General features: G+C 39.4%; 4 protein-coding genes across 5 annotated transcripts; 3 read left to right on the forward strand and 1 right to left on the reverse strand.

The window, feature by feature from the left end:
• Positions 1-1,607: 1,607 nt before the first annotated feature.
• Positions 1,608-2,610, forward strand: LOC148177138 (transmembrane protein 134). Its single transcript, XM_088032433.1, has 2 exons — positions 1,608-1,976; positions 2,022-2,610. The coding sequence occupies exons 1-2, from the start codon at positions 1,810-1,812 to the stop codon at positions 2,368-2,370; spliced, it is 516 nt and encodes a 171-aa protein (XP_087888559.1). The 5' UTR covers positions 1,608-1,809; the 3' UTR covers positions 2,371-2,610.
• A 1,271-nt stretch (positions 2,611-3,881) lies between these two features.
• Positions 3,882-5,332, reverse strand: Spt-I (serine palmitoyltransferase subunit I). The gene is made up of 3 exons (XM_088032906.1): positions 5,224-5,332; positions 4,911-5,149; positions 3,882-4,863 (listed from the first exon to the last, which is right to left on the reverse strand). The coding sequence occupies exons 2-3, from the start codon at positions 5,146-5,148 to the stop codon at positions 3,947-3,949; spliced, it is 1,155 nt and encodes a 384-aa protein (XP_087889032.1). The 5' UTR covers position 5,149; positions 5,224-5,332; the 3' UTR covers positions 3,882-3,946.
• Positions 5,333-6,450: 1,118 nt separating this feature from the next.
• On the forward strand, positions 6,451-8,046 carry LOC148177140 (uncharacterized). The gene is made up of 3 exons (XM_088032391.1): positions 6,451-6,716; positions 6,767-7,354; positions 7,406-8,046. The coding sequence occupies exons 2-3, from the start codon at positions 6,767-6,769 to the stop codon at positions 7,925-7,927; spliced, it is 1,110 nt and encodes a 369-aa protein (XP_087888517.1). The 5' UTR covers positions 6,451-6,716; the 3' UTR covers positions 7,928-8,046.
• Positions 8,047-10,154: 2,108 nt separating this feature from the next.
• On the forward strand, positions 10,155-15,809 carry LOC148177141 (uncharacterized). 2 transcript variants are annotated; one of them, XM_088032474.1, is made up of 7 exons: positions 10,155-10,300; positions 10,868-11,053; positions 11,100-11,353; positions 11,400-11,577; positions 11,804-11,916; positions 12,881-13,165; positions 13,220-15,809. In XM_088032474.1, the coding sequence occupies exons 2-7, from the start codon at positions 10,906-10,908 to the stop codon at positions 14,090-14,092; spliced, it is 1,851 nt and encodes a 616-aa protein (XP_087888600.1). In that variant the 5' UTR covers positions 10,155-10,300; positions 10,868-10,905; the 3' UTR covers positions 14,093-15,809. The 2 variants fall into 2 exon arrangements, with proteins under 2 accessions (XP_087888600.1, XP_087888599.1); XM_088032473.1 differs by having other exon boundaries at positions 12,881-15,809.
• The last annotated feature ends 1,155 nt before the right edge of the window (positions 15,810-16,964 follow it).

The raw sequence follows: 16,964 nt of genomic DNA on the forward strand, positions 1-16,964 counted from the left end.
GAAATTTGACATGAAAATTGCTGTGTATCTTACGTAATAAATTAGTACGAGTCCTTAAACATGTTCCAAGTCAGGTGAAATTGTCCTCAGATATGATTGCTGTTTAAAAATAATAACAAACAAATTTAATTGCGACGCATTACAATAGTTATACAGCAACACTGTCATTGCAACATTTGCAACAGGAACAAATATCACCATAAAAAATTTAAAATTTGTGACCTTGGGTGGACATTTGCAACCTAAACCAACTGTAAATCTGGATGTCTATAAATTAACGGTGTAGACATAAAAAATTACGGTAGGCATATAATGACATTAATAAAACAAATAAACAAATTGACAATGGTTCTATCTGGAATCTGAAATTCCAGCCACAGGGAGACAATGGCACAGTTTGGTTATTGATTTTCTATTACTTTTGAACGTACCGACACTTTTAATTATTATTATTGTTTATTTGAGTATTAGTAGTTCCGATGACGTCCCATTAGTAGTTCCATATAATAGCTTTCAGTCCGTTTTACAATGACAAAAAAAATGTTCTAGTTACTTTTGACCGCCAGTGTAATAAGCTCAGAATGATTGCTGTGTCCATTGAAAACAATAAGTCATGAAACTACTAAAAAATATTATTAAAAGCGGACCATAATTCAAACAATATATACTTAAAATAAAAATGGTGGATGCGCCGGGTAATTATTTTTTAGTTGGTAGCTCTGTGGATAAAAACTCGACTCGGAGGCTTCTGCTGGTTACACAGTTTGCAAATTTGTACTCCAAAGTTGATCTAGTCAATATAACTTTGAGTAACATAAAAAATTAACAAAAAATCGTTGTGAAAGTTGTTATTTTTATTATTATTTTATTTTATTTTATTTTTATTATTTTAAGTTATTTAACATTCCTGGCATCATGCAGCCCTTCCCCCGCTCGTTTTTAAACAGTAGTCGTATCTGAGAAAAATTTAACTTCATTTGAAACATGTTAGTTATAAAAATTCGCATTAATTAATGCACAGGAATTTTCATCTCAATATTGACAAATGTCAAATTTTAGTGAATAATAATGCCAACCTTGTTATCTTAAAATTTCCTAAGTTGATTAATCAAGATTCCAACATTAAATTAAGAAATAACTCTCAAAGTGAACACTTACAACCCAACTAAACCAACTGTAAGAACATGTCCAAAATCAATTAGTACAGTTGCAATCATAGAATTTTGGGCAGGATTTTTATGCCATTTGACATAAATACAGTCGCGATCAAAAAATTTTGGACATAATTTTTTTGACATTTTGAAAATTAGAGTGCATTTCTGTTAATTTGACATGTGAAACTGACGCAATTTTATCAAAAGTGACTGTCATAATGACTTTGACGTTCAAAATAATTCGACTGCGACTTTAAATCAAGAGCGAATTGAGAACGAATGGAAAATCCTTTGACAATCGATCAACAATTGATTAAAAATTAATAAAACCCAAAGAGTTGTAAGAATTCAGAAGAAATATTGAAGAATTAAAAAAAATGCAAAGAATTGCAGAGAATAACTTGGAAAAGTGCTCAAATTCAAAAAACTAGTGAATTTAGCGTCGTCATGTTGCCATTTTGCCAAAACATCCCGCAGCGCCATCTCGAGTTGACACATCTAAAATGCGCACCAACTAATTAAAATTCACCACTCTTTGTCTCCAAATTTGGGCCCCGCCTGAATTGTCTCGAAACCCAATTCACAACTCCGTCCATTCAATGTGAGCAAAATTCCCCCGTGAAAATGCACCCCTCAAACAACAACTAACCTCAAAATGTCAACCCAATTCTCGCTGTCAAACCAACGACAACAAAAGCGTTTTTCCATCGACGACGCCTTCGAGGAAGAAACCGACGAAGCTATCAAAGTGTACGGCGCGACGACGCCGCGATCTCCTACGACAGGCAGCCCCCAAGTCGACGTTCGCATCGACAACACTCGGTGAGTGTGAAAACTTCCGGGAAATGTCCTCAAACTGTCTTTCAGGGGGTACAAGCTTGCCAATGATACGTCACGTGATAGCGATTCGCTCATTCAAGACTGCTATGATGCTTCAAGTCAGGAGTATATGGATAGGTCGTGTTTTAGACACCCAAAAGTGAGGGAGAACTGGAGGATGGTTCTTGCTGCTGTCACTCTTTTGATTATTGGTGTGGGACTGTTGACGACGGGGACAGTGTCGTTGGCTGAGCCCAATTCGGGGCTTCAAGGGTCTGTGTTTTTGCTCGCGGGGTTTATTTGTTTTGTGCCAGGGGCGTATCATGTGGTTTATATTTATTTAGCTGCTAAAGGGAAACGGGGTTACCACTTTCATAATTTGCCCTTGTTCACGTAGATTTTTGCACTTTTAATACTGGCTTGGCCGAGCATCACTCACTATTCATAAGGTACAAAATAAGACTTATTTTTTAATATGTATATGGCATTTGTTGGAATATACCAAAGCTGGGGCTCTCAGAGTTTAAGTTGGATATTTTTTGACTGTATTTGTTGTGAATCTCTGTATTATTTATGATTTTTTGAATGCTAGTTTGTACGATTTCACTTTTATTAATAAATTATATATCTATGATAAGTTGTTTTATAGTGTGGGCGCGGTTTCATAAGGGGGTTTGGCTAAACAGGCCGACCAATGAAATGTTTTTTCATCTCAACTGCACCAAATCGGCGCTAGTGGTTTAATTTTTTCTACTTTGCTTATTTTGCGCGCATGATTTATGCCAAAAATGTTTAAACAATGGACATTTGAATATGCGCTTCCATAGTCGGAGTTGTGATGTCATAACTCCAAAGTTGACTATTTTTCACTGACCAGTGTGCTTATAAGTAATGTGCTCTTACTCTCACTCATAACAACTAACATTTCACTCGAGTCGCAATCAAATTTTTTTCTAGAATCGAAGCAAATCTCAAAAATAGTCTATAAATAGTGGTACAAAATAATTACTTCTATTTATTTACAATTTTAATCCGTGTCAAAGAGAGATACTTTTTTCTACTTTTCGTGAACAATACTTTTTCTCCTGACTGGAAATAAAATTCGATTTATTTACTCGTTTTTCAAAATATAACGTATTTTTTTTGTAGTTCCGTATGCCCTAGGAAGTAAAGTAATGCTTTATTCCCCTTGCACTTTACTCCTTCATTGTTTCTAGGACAATGTATGTTATGTTCAAATTGATTGATTAATTTGAATTCGAGTTTTGAAGTTATCTTTTTACAGGAAAACAGGATCGAGAGACAAATTTTGTATTTATTTCTGGAATAAACATTCCAAATCCCTCGCTACCTGCGATCACTAAGGGGTACTTACAATTTCGGGATTAATACTTATAAAGGTTTATTTCCTTAAAGAATAAATAACTATTATTATTTACATAAATGTAAAAAATGGATGATTTTAATTTTCACGATTTACAAATGGCCAGAACTTGATTTTTTGCAATGGAGTACAATACCAGGTATATTTTTAGTGTAATGAATTTTTTTTTTCTCTTCATTTTTTATCTTAACTTCTACGTGGTTACAATAGACAATTTTTGAAATATTTGAGAAATTGATGTACCAATTCAAAAAATTTAACATTTAGCTGTCTTTTGAAACACATCAAAGAACTGAAAGAACTGCTCGCGTTCAAAAGAATTGAAGTAAATTGTTTGGACAGTAACGCAAACACTCCTCTGCACTTGGCTGTGATGGCTAAGAAAAACAACAGGGAAGTCGTGGAGTTGCTGCTAAGAGCTGGAGTAAGAACAAAAACTCGAAATCGTGATGGAAAAACCGCTGAAGAATTGGCCCGGGAAAAAGGACTGCTCAAAGTTGTACAAATTTTATGTCAGCGGCAAATAAAAAAGCGAAAACGATTTTTATTAACTGTACCATAAACAAATTATTACATAAACATTTTATTATCATTTTAATAGTTCAGCTGCTCCTCTTAACACCTCATAAACCCGCTCCAGTTTCCCATCTTCAAGGAGACTAACATTCAAATTCATCACCAAGCAATTCTCATTCTGGATAAAATGTACTCCTCGATCTTTGCAATACTGATAAACCTCCTCCTCTTTGTACTTTGGCTCGATTTTCACCACCTTAAACGGCGACTCTGGATGACTCTCTACGTCAAATCCACTCTCCTCCAGGAACTCATGGAATATCTTCGCCAACTCCGCGAACTTCACGGGCGTATCTCCTACCAATTCCAGCGCTTTTAGCACGACCTTCACCAAATACGTGGGTAAAGAAGCAGAGAAGATAAACCCAGACCCTGACAATCTTTGGTGTTCTATCGTGTTCATGGGCCCCGCGCAGAAGCCCCCTATCGAACCCACCGCCCCTTCCAAAGTTGCGATGATCATGTCGACTCTACTGGGGTCGATATTATAATACTCTGTCAGCCCTCGTCCTGTGGCCCCGAACACCCCAAAAGTGTAACTCTCTTCTAAGAAGACGCGCATTTGGAACTCTTCCGCGACATCGAGGAAATCTGGAAGAGGGCACAGTTTCCCGGTCTTCCACGAAATGCCTTCCATAATGAGGTACTTCTTAGACTTCCGTTTTTCGGTGTTCACCACCTCTTGGACTTTCTTCTTGAAGTCGTGGGGGTCATTATGGGAGAACTTCACAACTTTGCTTTTCGCGGCGATCCAACCTTGTTCAATGGCGAAATTCGCGTGCTCGTCAACGAAGATGACGTCGTTTTTCTTACAGTACGCCGCGATGGAGCTGGAAATAGCAACAAAGCCGTAGGAATAAATTATTGATTCTTCCATAGAGAGGAACTTTGCTAAGGCCTGCTCAAGCTCCAGGTGTACGTCGGTGGTCCCTGTAAACTACAATAAAACGGGGGCTAAATGAAAGAAATTTTCATACCATAGAAGGCTCGAGGACCGCAGGTTCCCACGCCGTACTCACGTATCGTGTCTTCAGATACTTTTTTGATTTCTTCATTGTTTAACAGGTTGAGATAGTTAACTTTGGCTAGATCGATATTATTGGCGTCTTCCTTAACCATAGGAATCTCCAGCGTCTCGGTGAGGGGCCCCGGAGTGATGAGGGGCTCCGGACTAAACGCGTTCAAGCGCTGTTCGAACAGGACTTCGTCAAACATTCTGGGGATGGAAAATTTCACGATAAAGTCACCTATTTTACCACATCCCCAAAAATGGGTAAAATTGAGTCTCACCCTTAATTTGAAGACACTTTAAGGTTATAAAGTTTGACGTTTCTGATAAGCGACCGCTCCTGACAGCTGTCACGCAATTACTAATAACACCCTAGATAAACGAGTAACTAAAATCCCTAAACTAAATATTTACACGATTTGTTTATAAACACAATTATTAAAAAGGGGACGAGGCTGAAACATCTTCGCTGATGATCGTGTTCACTGTCGAGTCCCCGAGCTCCTCTCTTTCCACACTGTCGCTGTTCCCCAGAGTCGGTTGACCACGGAAGAAATCCGCGCTTTCCCGAAAACACTTGTTAAACTCAAAATTACCAAAATCCGAGTGAAAGGCGCCACTCAATTCAGCCTTCTGCGTCTCGACACGTTGCGGGTCCACCTCAGTCTCACGTAACGCGATTCTATGGATGTCAAGCGCCCCCTTAGTTGCCTCGACAAAATCCGAAACAGCGCTTCGCGATGGCATCGGTAGGGAAGCCCCCTCGAAGCGCCCCTTCAACTCCGAACTTGAGAATTTCGCAACAAACTCTTCGATTTTTTTAAAGGCGGAAAGTTGCGCCTTAGCTACTTCCGCCGCGGCGTTACACAATTCGGTTTCAAGTGGATCTTCACCGGGCGCCGAGTCCAACAGCAGGGCTCTTTGTCTCTCCAGTTCTTCGAAACGGAGGCGGAAGTCGGATTTTCGGGGCATCTTCAACTGCCAAATTTGAAAATGTGAGGTTAGCAAACGCCGGGATTTTCACGCGTTGAAGCGACTTATCGGGGCGGATTTGGGTGAAAAACACCGCGAAAAACACGAATTGGAGAGAATTCGAGGTGTTTTGTCCGGTTTAGGGGAAAAAACGGATTTTTGAGAGGGCGAACCGTTGCACAGAAGGCGCCACCATCGCACCACCAAATTTAAAAATTATCTAAAAGCAGCACAAAAGGGAATTTTTGAGGGATCTTTTGTAACTCCAGGCTTACCGAGATTGAAGTTTTGAGCAAACATTCTAAGCAAAAAGCGTGGAAACAGCAATAACGCAAATTTAAATTTTGAATTCCTCGTGCTACCAACCTAAGAAAACAGTTGGTAGTTTTGCTCACAAGAATTTTTAATAAATGGGGGCTATTGGGGCGACAAAAACTAAGAAAAACTTTTAAAAACTCAATACTTAGCCTTGTTTTATTTGTAGTTAATTTTTTAGGGATGTTTTCCGCGCTTTTTACCCCATGTAGTTTAATCTAGCTGCCTGACAGATGTCGCCCCAGTCGGACCGTTTGACAGGTGTTCGAGGTCGGTGAAAGCTCTAAAAAATCATCTTTCCAGCAGAACAACTTCTGCATTTCTTGTTCTTTCGCCATTCTCGTCTTAGTTTAGTGTAATTTTATCACCAGCGACCTAAAACTTCCGCTATGAAGTCTGTTTTTAACTCGTAGTGAAATGGCGCCATTTAGTCAATAGTCTGTTATTGTGTTTTATTACGTATTTTCTACATTTCTAGGGTGTAAAGGTGAGTTTGATCGCATCCCGAATTTGTGGGCTTATTTCTGTGTTTTACAGATGGACGTGACGCCCCCCGACGACTTCAAGCAGCCCCCATTTTCCATCTCTTCGACTCCATTAACTCATTTGCCTCGTAAACGGAAGCACGATGAAACTCTCGAGAGCCCCCCGTTTTCTAGTACTCTGAACGAGTCTCTGATTAATGAGATCAGTGATATTCGTCTTCATAATACTCCAGAGAAGAGGAGCTACTTGAGAAACACCGTGTTGTCCTCGCCGATTGAGGAAAGTCGCAGGATTTTGTACAATAAAATCAAACCGGTGAAGCCAGAGAGAAAGTCTGTGGTTGTAAACAGGATAAGTGAGCCCAAAAATGTGTTCCTTGAGAGAATTTTGAACAATAACTTGATTATGGATGGGATTTTCAAGTATTTATCAGGGGGTGACTTGTACAGGTTCGGGTTGGTGGCCCCGTCGTGTTATAAAGCCATAGAAGTGAACACCGAAGGCTTCGCGAGGTATAGAGTTTATAAGAGCTACTATCAGGATAATAAGGAGAATTATATTATAACCCCTCCGGGGTCCCCGGATAAACCCGACAGCCCCCCGAGGACCAGCAGTGAGAATCTCAACCGATGCCTCAGGGTCTGTATTAACCACTCTCCCCAATAGTCTTTCTATTTTTTTTCTTCACAGTACGCAAAGTTGCTGAAGCCCAATCAAACTCTCAGCACGTGCCGCAGCTGCGAGTACACCACCGTCGTAGAAAACGGCATCAGCCAGTGCCAGAGGATCTCCTGCGGGATGATCTACTGTCTCCTTTGCCACAGTTGTTCAGAAACCGGCGCCAAAGACTTCGTGGACTCGTGTGGTCATGCCGCTTTGCGCCCCACGTTGGGGAACATGAGCAACCACATGGAGAGTTCGTTCTTCAACTTCTCCAGTCAAGATTCTGGATTCTGTTCGGAAAATGAGTCTCCGCTTAAAGTTAAAAGAAACTTGTTTTCTACCAGTACTGATAGGCAGAAACCTTTAGCTCTTAATAATAAGATTAAGACAGTGGTTGTTAAGTCACCGAAAAAGAAAATTTCGTATGTTCCTGTGGTGTCTAACGACGCGCATATTAGGAAGCCGCTTGATTCTGATAGTCCGCCGAGGTATGGGTACGCTGCGGGGTCCAGGCAGAGTAAGAAGAATTTGAAGAGGCTCACGCGTTAGCATCACTTTTGTTGTGATAATTGTAGTTTATAAGGATTGTACTGTTTTGTATTTTATCTTTTTTACATTCCCAGTGTTATATTTGATGTAAGGATAATAAATAAATTTTGAATTTTTAAGAGTTGAGTTTTTCTTCATGGGCTCGTAAAATAGACAACTTGTTCTGACGGGAATTTCACGTTCATTGGAACGGAAGCAGGTAAGCCTAATCTTCTTTGTTCAACAGCTCTCTTAATTGCCCGTTTCGAGGAGCGACCCTTTGAACTTGGGCTTTTCCAGTAATCCTATTAAGTAAAATACTCAGGATTTTGTGTAAAATATGCATGCATTTCTAGAACTTTACGTTGAGAAGCATTAGGTTTTTCTTCATGTTGGCACACTTGCGTGCAAAATCTTGTTATCTAATGTGAATCAAGCATTACTGTTAAATTGATTGAAAGATTTCAAAAATAAACCCTATTTTACGTATTCTGTCAATAGGAAATACTAAATCTCGGCTTCCTGTGGTCGTACACTAGAATGAAGAGCATTACTGAAATCGTAAAATTCTGCATTAGATGAGTCAAAATTTTTATTACTCGAATCGATCTGTCGAACCAAATTTTGCCAAATTTTCTGAATATGAAAAAGCAATCGATTAATTCGTCTTATTTGTAAAGTATGGAAATTTTGGTCTTAATCAGAGCAGTATTTAAAAGAAAAATCTACTTATAAAGTTTTAAAATGCTTTGAAGTGAAATGTTTCCATTGGTTGCATAACGATATCTGTTCTTGTTTCGAAACTACAATACAAATGCAAGCAAGAAATTCTGGACAATATATTTTTATTATTTATTTATATACATATTTTATAACTTTTGTTATTTAGCTTTTACATATTTTCTTTTTTTATCGAGCTAGATATGCAAAAACAAACTTTTTTTTTAGCTCTCTGTGGTCCACCGAATTTCTATTGGTAGTTGGCGCTGACAAAAAATTTCATCTCGTAATCATCGAATCATCATCGCCGCATTTTTGACATGAAAACTGAATATTTGAGTATTTGAGAGATTTATTGACTGTTTTTGAACAAGAAGCTGACATACGTTCAAAACGCAAGGCCTGGCTAGCATAAAAAATAGTTTCATTAAAATTATTAACACGATTTTAACTAAACTCTGTCTTAAAAAAAACACATAAAACAAGTTTAAATTTATTCCAATTTTGCTTAGATTAATTATTTGTTTATTGATATAAATATACGCCAATTTTCTTTCACCGTCTCTCTAATGATGAATAGTAAAGATCAAGTTGCGACATGCGTCAATGTTATATTAAAATATTCAAAACTTCTTTTTCTTACCTGGTTCTGCGACAACTTCAAAGTGGAATCCGCTCTGCAGGGGAGGATTAAGCACCCCTTGAGGCAGACTTGCGCTTTCCGTAATCTGAGCCATAAATTTTCTTATTAGAAGGGTACAAAGACGGGCGCAGGTAATTAGGGTAACATCCGTCTTCTTCAGGATTACAAATTCTAGAAAAACCACTCAAAACTTTATCTTCTTGCCAAGCCGTTTTACACTTTTAATCAAGTTTCCAGGACTAATATTAGCAATTCTACAAAAACACGTTATAAACTTGATCTTTTTAACAAAGATTAGTAAATTGAATAATTGGCGCTTTTAATAAAGTTGGCAGAAAAAGATATACCAACACAAAAAAATATTTTTTTAGAGCCTCATTAGTTAAGAAATAATTATATTGACAAATCAATAATTGGTGAATAATATTTTTATTTATTAAAGTCGGATTTATCACATTTCGGTTTTGAATTTTACCCTGTGCGCCTGCGCTCTCGCACGTTTCTCGAAATTCGCAAACCGCCCGGAATTTAAAATCTTCAAATAGTTTGTTGCCTTCTTCGCGTGAAGATCTCATCGGTGAAGCCGGTGAAATAGTTAAATTTTCGTGCAATTTTGTGATGTGGTCCCGCCGCTCGTTCCGCCACTGGCGCTTAAAAACGAAAGTTACGTTGCCATGGTGACGTTGTTTGACAGTTTATCATAGTTGATTTATTGACAGATGAATTAATTTTTTTCATGTTAAGTTTTTTTTACACAAACAAAGTGTTTACTTGAATAAACGTATGATTTTGGGATCCGAAAGGACATCGTCCGAGGTGAGTCTTTGCGGTTTGTGCCGTAAATTTTGATTATTTTCGTTTTTCATGTTGCCAACCGTTACGTCACGAAATCGCGCATTTTCATTGGTCGACGCCATTTTATCGATGGCTCCGTTTTGTAGTGAAAGCGACTTTAGTTTTTAATAATTTCTGTGTTCATTTCTTCAAAATCACTAATGATTCTTCATAATTCTACGGTGTTGTCGCCACAAGTAAGTTGGACGGTTTGATTGAGGGGTTTTAAGGGGGGTTTCATACATTGGGGGACTCGCTCCTGCAGTCCCACTGCGGTATTTTTTTACCTGGATTTTATTTATATTTGTCGGTAGAAAGTGGCTTGGGGGAAGTCGCGTGAATGAAAGTCAGGTCGAAATTGTGGGAATTTCGGGGGCGCAGACCCTAGGAGAGGTTTTCCGGGGCTGTTTCCCAGGAGGGTTTTCCGCTTTTCTCGCGTTGTGAGAGGTTTCCTGGGGGAGGAAGTTGGGATTTGAGTGTTTTTCGCCGTGGCGTCCCTTTTGTGGAGTCTGGAGCGAAGGGCCCAAAATTTTCAATGTAGGTCATTTCCTAGGGACTTTTTTCGTTTTCCCACTAAATCCTCGAAAAAGTTTTTGTTTGTATTTATTGTCAAATTAGCGATAAACACATCATTGTCGTGTTTATTTTCCCCTGATCTCGACCGTGAACACAAAAACGTCTCGCTTTTAACGTGAAAACCCCCGAAAATGCGACGGTGGTAGTGTGCTGTGATTTGTCCTAACCTAGAAATTTGGGGCTTCCAGGTAGTTTTCCTAACGAAGTTCGCTTGGTAATCAGTAAAATGTCGGCCACTGCGCAAACCAACGGCAAGAAGAGCTCCAACAGTTCGGTTGTGAACACTCCAGCCAGCACTCCTGTGACAAATGGAAACTCACAGACCATCTCCCAGAGCACCCCGCCGCCCCCTAACAACAACGCCCCTAAATATGGTAAGAACACCGCGCTTTGCCGCCCCCGCTAATGATTCGTTTCCAGGCACTCTTGTCCCCAACAGGATTTTCGTCGGTGGCATCTCCGCGAGCACCACCGAGGGGGAACTCCTGCAGCTTTTTAGTAATTACGGCACAGTGAAGGCTGCCAAGATCATCCAAGATAGAGCCGGCGTCTCAAAAGGCTACGGTTTTATCACTTTTGAAAGCGAGGATGATGCCAAGCGTCCTCTTAAAGACGCCGATAATATCGTGCTCAGGGAACGGAAACTTAATATAGCTCCAGCTATTAAGAAACAAGTATGTTGTGGTGGATCTCCATTTTGTACTAATCGTGTTTTTGCAGCCGTTTAATAGGGCATTTGACGCTTCTAGTCCGTCGACTGTGGCCCCTGGCAACACTGCCCAGTACTTTTTCCCGCCCAGCGCCGGAGTCCCCTATTTTCAAGGAGGGGTCACTTATTACCAGCAGCCTCCGGCAGCCCCAGGGGACCCCAACTCTCAACCGACGACTGTCTATCAGGGTAAGATAGTCGAGATTTATCAAAGTCACGTGCCGCGATTTTAAACGGAAGTTATTGAAAATTTATGGTGTTTACGAGTTGTGAATTAATAATTGCAGGGGTGGGGGTGGATGAAATAATAATTAACTCGCTTGTCGGCGGTGATTCATGTTGCTTATCAGCGAATGAGTCAATGTCGAGATGTTTGTTTTGTAGCCACATTGTTTTGACTTGATTTTTTTTCTAGCTCCTCCTGTGTATCCGGCCCAAACTGGCCCACCTCAGGCCCCCACTTATTCGCCAATGATGTTCCCGCATCCCATTTATATGCCGCAACAGTACGCCATGCCACCAATGCCGGTGAGTGCCGCCCCTGTCTGTTCTAACCGCCAAAAACAAGTTTGACAGCCAACCAAAAACCGCGAGCGAAAAACAACAAAAATCTATGTTTGGCACCTGTTTAAATTGTCCATGTCTTGAAACACTGTCGATGATTGATTTCTTTTTTCCGAGAGGAACTGTCTTGGTTTCGGAACAGAACCGTACTTGTTATTGTTCGTGTATAAATAGTGTGTATGTTCAGTCCAGCAACTACATATCGGAAGGGCTGTATCCAGTCACCCAGCCTGCCTACGTGTTGCTGGACGGCCTGCAGTACTGAGGGCTCCCCACGTCTCTCCCCGCCCCTTTCTTAAGGTCTCTGATAGCACGCCGAAACGTCTGTATTTGAATTTTTGTTTTTGCACGAGGCCTTGTTGTGTTTATTTCTTCTTTGTTTCATTTTGTTACGTTTTGTTTTTGTTTCATTTGTTGCCAAGTTGGAAGAAGCTTTATGGTTTTGTTGTTGAGCATGCGTCAAGCAAATTTCAGTTGATTTGGGTCATTCCACGAAAAGTCCAGCGAAATTGAGGACCTATTTGTCGGGTGGGCGTGGCCTAAAAAGTCATGTGATTAAATTATTGGTCAATGTAATAATTGGCGATCTTGATAATTTTTACATACAGTAGGAACTCGACAATAGGTACAAGTTATACAGTAGAACTGCGTTTAACGTTTTCGTAAAATGACCCTTTTTCATATTTTTTTGATAAAACAGGCGAATGGAGTCAAAATCGTGCTAAAATCCAGAAATCGATAAAAAGAAGAAATGAAACAACAAGAATTAGAATTTTAGACAGTTTTCGGTCGGTCGTCTAACAGTGTCTCAAGCGATATAACTAACATTTAATTTTTGCAAAGTTTGATTTCTGGATTTGTGAGTATGGTTCCAATCGTCAGTGTTGCCATTAGTGATTTTTTTTTTTGATTTTTTTTCTTGCGATAGTACGAATACAACTATTTCCCGAACAACGGAGGACCTCAATATATGGTCGGGGGACAGAACGGCCCAGGTAGCGGTTCAACATCAGCAGCGGCGGGAAATTCTCAGCCGCCTCCAATGCCCCCCTCGAGTAGCCCTCCCCGACCGCCATGCTACAACGCCCAATTACCCCCCTACGGCGCAGAGCCAGTTTATTACAACATGCCTTTGTACGGGGGCCCCATCGAGGGCGGGGCCCCCGTGTATCCAGAAGCAGGTCTGGAACTGCCCAACGGCGGTTATCCTGAGGTTAGTGAGCTCTTAGGAGACTATTTTTCCGGCTTTGACGGCGCGGATGTGCAGGGCACCTACCAGGTGGCCGATCATCCATCCGCCCAAGACATAGACGAACCACCCCCGACACAACAACCGCCCCCACCGCCGTCCTTGTACGATAACGACGACATCGACAGCAACCGCCAAACGAAAACGCCGGTCGTTTCGTTGCTCTCGATGGAACAACATCAGGAGAAAGATTTCGTGTCGATGCAAGGCGGGCGTCGCGTTAAACTCCAACCTACACCATCGCACCCGCCCCCGCCGCCGCCGCAACAACAACATATGATCCTCCCGAATTTCGGACCCCAGCAGAACCAACCGCCACCACCACTGTTCTACAATTTTAGCGGGCCACCCGTTCGATCTCAAATGCCGCCGCCTCTGTACAATAAGACTGCGAACAACATGAACAACGGATGGCGCAAGAACAACCGGTATAACAGCGTCGCGACGCGCGCCAAAGGACACGAAAACGGTCGCAACGATAACTCGAGCAGGTCGAATTCGAATTCGTCCGCCAGCGCTTTAGTCGACGAGAACAAAAACGAAGCGCCGATTGCGCCGCCGCCACACCCGGCAATGATGCCACCATTACACACTTTCATGTACAACGGGAGAACGTATCAGAACTCGTTGGGGCGAAGAAACACCAAGAAAGAGCCGGATAACAATAATAAGAGTAAAAATAATTTTGTTCCAACGCAACAGGTGCGGAACAATGGGCCGCAGAGTTACGTGATGACGACGGCGGCGACTGCGGCGAGGAGGAACAAGAGATCGATGAGACGCAACGTGCCGTCTGGCGGCGGGCTCAGTGAGATCGGAGCTGGGGACGCCCCACTTCCCAACAACGATGTTACAGATACCTGTACAAAATTGGAGAGCCTCAAAATGTGAGGTTTGTTGTTTGTTGACCTAAGAAAGGGATAATTTATTTATTAAAAGAGAAAAAATGAAAATAAAATAATGTTTGCTTGTATATAAAAAAACAAAATAATAAAAAATGCAATATTATTTAAATAATCGACAATATTATTGTTAATACGAAAGTGAGAGAAGCCCGATTAGCTTTGGACGTTTTCCTAGTTTAGGGTTCTTTTGTAGATAAAGAAACTAAGTCCTACACATATTTTTAACAAGCAATTGTTATTTAATGTCTAAGGATGTGTAAAAATTAGTTTAGTTTTGATTATTTTATAAACTCGATGACTCTATTCGCAACAATCGTATTAGAAGAGGGGAAAGTTCGAAGTCAGGTCCTTTTACGTCCTATCTTGCAAAAGTGAAGGACCCGGCGCTCCGTTTGGTCGTCCGAGCTGAACAGATTTATGCCTTATTTCCTCTCATTGTACGTTTTCATAGGTTAGTTTTTTGATATTTGTTTTCTCTTAACAGTCTTTGTAATTGACTTTAAAATCAAAGTGAGATTTTTGCTCAAAAAGGCTGCCATCGGTTTTAGTCCAAAACGAGTGAATCTATTGGCTCTCTAAAACTCATTTTTTTCACAAAACCACCAACTTTGGTTTTGTTTTCCTGTTAGTCTCGTAATATTTCAATTTTAGGCTGTGACGTTACATTGTTGAATTTGTAGAGTTATTTCGAAATTCAAAATTTTCCACGGGACAGATTGTTAAACAGTTTCAAAAGAGCCTAAAATTTGTTATTGATTTTTTTTCCAAAGAAAGTATTTTAAGGTAGATTTAAGATAGTCGATAAGATAGTAATTTATTAAGTAGTGTAGATATTTAGATGTCATAGCTAATAAAGAAGAAATCTTGGCCAAAATTACACTATTTAGTTAGGTTTGTCAACAAAGACGATTGTTTATCTTACATTTAGTGGGACAATACCGAGTCTTTTCTTGAAGTATATTAACATTGTACCTGTATTAAAATGCTAAAATTTGTAAATACCTATTTAGTTGATATACTTGTTGATGTTTGGAAATTTTATCGATGCGAGCGTTTTCGTTGCGTTATTGGCCAACGTAGTTTTTAATTTTTGTAGGTTTAGGTAAAGATCACCCAACGCCCCCTCACAAAAACATAAGAGCAATATGTAACTTTGTCAATTTTAGTTTGTATATAACCTAAAAGCAAAAATTTCGTAAAAAATGCTCTAAAAACGGTTGTGCATAAAACTTGTAGAATTATTAACAAGTAGCGTAGTTTAAGACACGATTGATCGGCGAGTTCCCGCCAACTCTACTACAAAATACAAACTGAAATGTGAGCTATGATAAAGCCAAATTTTTGTGATAGCGGCGAAAAATGTGTTTTCAAAATTAAAATTGTCCTTGCGATTCTAATTTTAAAACACAAATTTCCAACTTAAATTGTGTGTTCAACAACGTGAAATTTTGTAGGCATTAGAATTGCTTTCGGGGAGGCTCCGGGCACTCTGGCTCGCTGCTACCTCTTACATAGTTATTAAACAAAACATGAAAAGTAATAGCTGAAACATTAATGTAAAATAAAATGCAATATTTTAGAAATTATATAACTTAAGGAAACAGTGAGAAATATTTATTAATTACAATAATACTATTATTATTACTATAATTAAGCTATGTACAAAGTATCTGAGATAATAAATCTAAATTTAAGAAAACTTACCATTTTTATCTAATGCTTATTGCACCCCCTTTTTTTTTCTTTCTATTCTCAATTTTTTTTCTGTCAATTTCTCGTTGTGAAGCAAACTAAAGTTATTGGTGCTCACTTTACCCAGAATTTCACGTAGAATCTAAAACTATGCCAAGTTTAAAAGTTCGTCAACAAATAACTGAATTATATGCGTTTAAAATTTTGAATTTAAAAAAAAAATTGTCTCAAGCAATGAAAAATTGAGTTTTTTCTTTTTGATCGCCTCTCGTAAACTATTTGACTTACCGATCTGAGGTTTTATCAGATAATAGATCTCGAGCTGCTTTTTCAATTGATGTGTAACTCAAAGCCACTAAACGTCGTTTTCGCCCCGAAACAGCTTCTTGAAAAATGATTAAAAACAGTTACTGAAATCTATCTAATATCTCTTATTTGTTGAGAAAATTTGGGCTATATGGGCTCATTTTACGCAGAATTTCGCGTTGAATCCAAAACTAACTTTGTTTTTTTCATCAGTCAACAAATAACTGAGTTAGAGGCGTTTGAAATTTCGGGTTGCGTCAGAGGGCCAAAATTTTGAAGCTCCGGAAACGATTTTGCTCGATATCTCCGGAATTAAGGCAAATATATGAAAACTCTTTTCGAAATCGTTTTTTAGTTTCAAAATTGGTCTTGGATAGTTCGAATTTGAATTTTTTTTTAATGTTAGCTGCCTTTCGGTCTCTGATTCAGATTCGGTCGATATCTCGCTTATTTTTGGAGCAATCTGAAAGTATTAGTGCTTATTTTACGCAGAATTTCACGTTGAATCCAAAAACGTAAGAGTTGTTAAGATTGCTAAACAAATAACTGAGTTATGAGCGATCAAAGTTTCAGATATTGAATTTTGAGTTGAAAATTTTTCAAAGCTCAGTATTTCCGAAACTACGTCAGCTTTTGAGACACTCTCTTCACCATCGTATTCTTTGAATTTTTTGTTTTGAATCCACTTTCAAAAATCGAAAATTCGATGGTCGAGTTTTTAGGCAAAAAAAATTTGCGGCTCTCAATCGATGAAAAATTTTCAATTTTTCGTTTTTTGATCGGCCCTCGTAAACCTATTGCCCTATTGATCAGAGATTTGGCCAGTTGATAGATTTCGAGTTGCTCTTTCGATTAATGTA

Source organism: Gnatocerus cornutus, chromosome 3 (assembly GCF_029298725.1).
Source record: "Gnatocerus cornutus isolate USDA-ARS CGAHR chromosome 3, icGnaCorn1.1, whole genome shotgun sequence".
NCBI classification, from domain to species: domain Eukaryota; kingdom Metazoa; phylum Arthropoda; class Insecta; order Coleoptera; family Tenebrionidae; genus Gnatocerus; species Gnatocerus cornutus.